This window comes from Macrotis lagotis, chromosome 5, assembly GCF_037893015.1.
Source record: "Macrotis lagotis isolate mMagLag1 chromosome 5, bilby.v1.9.chrom.fasta, whole genome shotgun sequence".
Classification (NCBI taxonomy): domain Eukaryota; kingdom Metazoa; phylum Chordata; class Mammalia; order Peramelemorphia; family Peramelidae; genus Macrotis; species Macrotis lagotis.
The window spans coordinates 157,245,879-157,248,618 of record NC_133662.1 but is presented as its reverse complement, the minus strand read 5'-3'; the positions used below and the strand labels follow the sequence as shown (position 1 = coordinate 157,248,618).

The 2,740-nt window shown below is 50.5% G+C and overlaps 1 protein-coding gene across 1 annotated transcript; it reads left to right on the top strand.

The window, feature by feature from the left end:
• Positions 1–1,218: 1,218 nt before the first annotated feature.
• LOC141489944 (splicing factor 3B subunit 5) lies at positions 1,219–2,029 on the top strand. Its single transcript, XM_074190276.1, has one exon. It carries the CDS (start codon positions 1,299–1,301, stop codon positions 1,557–1,559), a length of 261 nt encoding a protein of 86 aa, XP_074046377.1. The 5' UTR covers positions 1,219–1,298; the 3' UTR covers positions 1,560–2,029.
• The last annotated feature ends 711 nt before the right edge of the window (positions 2,030–2,740 follow it).

Genomic DNA, 2,740 nt, shown 5'->3' with positions numbered 1-2,740 from the left:
AATCTGGAGGGCCTTGGAGTTAGGAGGATGAAAGATCAAATCCAGCTTCAGGACACTAGACCTTGGCCAAGTCTCTTAACCCTCATTACCTAACACCCAGGGTCATCTCCACTCATCCTGATTCATATCTGGCCACTGGACCCAGATGACTTTGGAGGAGAAAGCGAGACTGGTCACTTAGCACAGCACCCCCTTACTCAAATACAATCCATGGCAAGGAGAGAGAGAAGGAGACTGAGGATCTGAGGTAAGGAGAGAAGGGAAGAGGGGAGAAGGGAGAAGGGGAGGAGTGAACAGTGACCATGAAGAAGGAGAAAGAGTAGAGAATAGCAGCTAAAAGGAGGTAAGGAGAGAGGGTGGAAGGGGGAGGGGAGGAGAAATCAAGAGTGGAGAGAGAAAGAGGTAGGGCCAAAAAAATAAAAAAAGAAAGGAAAAAAGTGACTGTCTTTCAGAAGCTCACATTCTCATGGGGGAACAACATAACCAGGGAAAGGCTGGACTAGATGGAGAATTCTTAACTTTTTCTATCATGGATTCCCTTGGTCTGGTGACACTATGGTAACATTTTCTTAGGATGCTATTTTTGAATGTATAAATCCCATAAAATTATGAAAGAAACATCATATTTCAAAAGTTTCTCAGGCTATTTTTTTAAAAATAGTTCACGGACCCATGGTTAATAATTTCTGGCCTTGACGAATTTCAGATAGGATTCCAAGGCTCGGGGTCCCTCCTTTACTTCCTCTAGGTCAGGGGTGAGGTGTCAGTGAACTAAAGTACAGGTGGTATGGTCTAACTTCATTCTAACTGAGCCACGGGCCTACTACCTAGGCCTGGGGGGTCTTGTCCTTCGTTATAGAAGACCAAAATGACATCACTACGTCTCAATCACAGGGAGATCTGGGCCTAGAGATAGAGCTCAAACTCCCAACCTTTGCCCAAGAAACATCTAGGCCGCTGAGGAGGTATGCTTTTTAAACCCGGATGTTACGCAAACTACAAGTCCCAGCGTGCAGCGCTTCTTTAGAAAGGCATTACGGAGGGGTAGTTGACAAAGAAGACGCCTCACGCCCGCCACCAAGCATCCTGGGATTTGTAGTTTGGAAGAGGGTTTTAATGACGCAGAGTTCCCGTCTGTAAAGATAACTCGGAACTTCCGCATCCGGTTTCCGGGAAAACCAATGAGGAAGCGTTCCGGTCCGTGACGTATAACGTCTGCGACGCCCACAGGTTCCCAGTGTCCTCTCGGTTTCGGCCGCGGGAAACGGCTCCGGGGGCCCCAGCGCATCCGCGGCGCCATGACGGACCGCTACACCATCCACAGCCAGCTGGAGCACCTGCAGTCCAAGTACATCGGCACGGGCCACGCCGACACCACCAAGTGGGAGTGGCTGGTGAACCAGCACCGCGACTCGTACTGCTCCTACATGGGCCACTTCGACCTGCTCAACTACTTCGCCATCGCGGAGAACGAGAGCAAGGCGCGCGTGCGCTTCAACCTGATGGAGAAGATGCTGCAGCCGTGCGGGCCCCCGGCCGACAAGCCCGAGGAGAACTGAGCCGCTCCCCCGGCCCGGCCCGGCCCGGCCGGCTTCGGGGGGCCGCGGGCTTGGAGCCTCGCGCTCGCCTTTTGCGTGTGCTTCACCTCCTCCCCATAAAGTGCGCCAATTCCGAGCAATGCGGGGCGTTCGTGGGGTGGGGTGGGGGTGGGGCGGGGAGCAGACCCCCTCCCCGAGCCTCGGACCCCCCCGAAGCGCATGACGGCTCTGTTACCCCCCGCTGGGATCCGGGGTCCGGGACCGCCAGTGCCCACGCGACTGCTCCCCCAACCCCAACTAACGTTTGACCCATTGTACAGTCGTGGCCGAGCAGCTGTAATGGGTGAAGGAGGGGACGCAAAGACCCCAGGAAGCTAAAGGACTTAAAGAGACTGGCGCTCTCATAATTCAATTTGTTTAATCTCAAGCCCTTAAACTTGTGATGGATTGGATTTTCCTATCTCTTTCAATATAATCGGTTTCCTTAGTAATCTTAATGTATTTTATTTTGTGCCTATGAAACGTTCAGATCATAAACTTCACTAGGGCCAGAGTATCCCCTGTCTCACAAAAGGTCAAGAAGCCCTCATTCATCCAACAGACACATTTTATAGATCTGGAAACTCAGATTTAGAGAGGAAGTCACTTGCCTGTAGTGGTAGTAAAACCATTTGAAACGATCTTACTCCAAATTTGGTGCTTTTCTATGGCAGTATGCTTCTTTCAAAGAGCAGTTTTTAAATTCCCTTAATTTTCCTACTGTTTTTTACTTAACTGTCTCTGAATCTAACTTGCTGCTCTCCTTGGTGATTTTCTGTGTATGTGGTGGGGGTGGGGGAGCAGACCATCCCCCGAGCCTTGGACCCCCCCAAAGCTGAAGGAAATGGGATTGAAAGCAGGATGCAGTGGATAGAGCACCGGCCCTGGAGTCAGGAGGACTTGGGTTCCAATCCAGCCTCAGACACTTAATAATGACCTAGCTGTGTGGCCCTGGGCAAGCCACTTAACCCCATTGCCTTGCAAAAACCTTAAAAATAATAATAATAATAATAAAACTTAGAGGTCATCTAGCTCCACTCCCACAATTACTGATAGGACCCCGAGGCCAGTATGAGCATAATTTGAACCCAGGTCTTAGGGCTCTAAATCCTGATCCTTTTTTACCCTAACAATGCTTCTTCACGTTAGGGCCTTTTAAGAAG

Coding starts and splice junctions, on each gene's coding strand:
- LOC141489944 (XM_074190276.1), top strand. CDS start 1,299: ATGACGGACCGCTACACCATCCACAGCCAGCTGGAGCACCTGCAGTCC.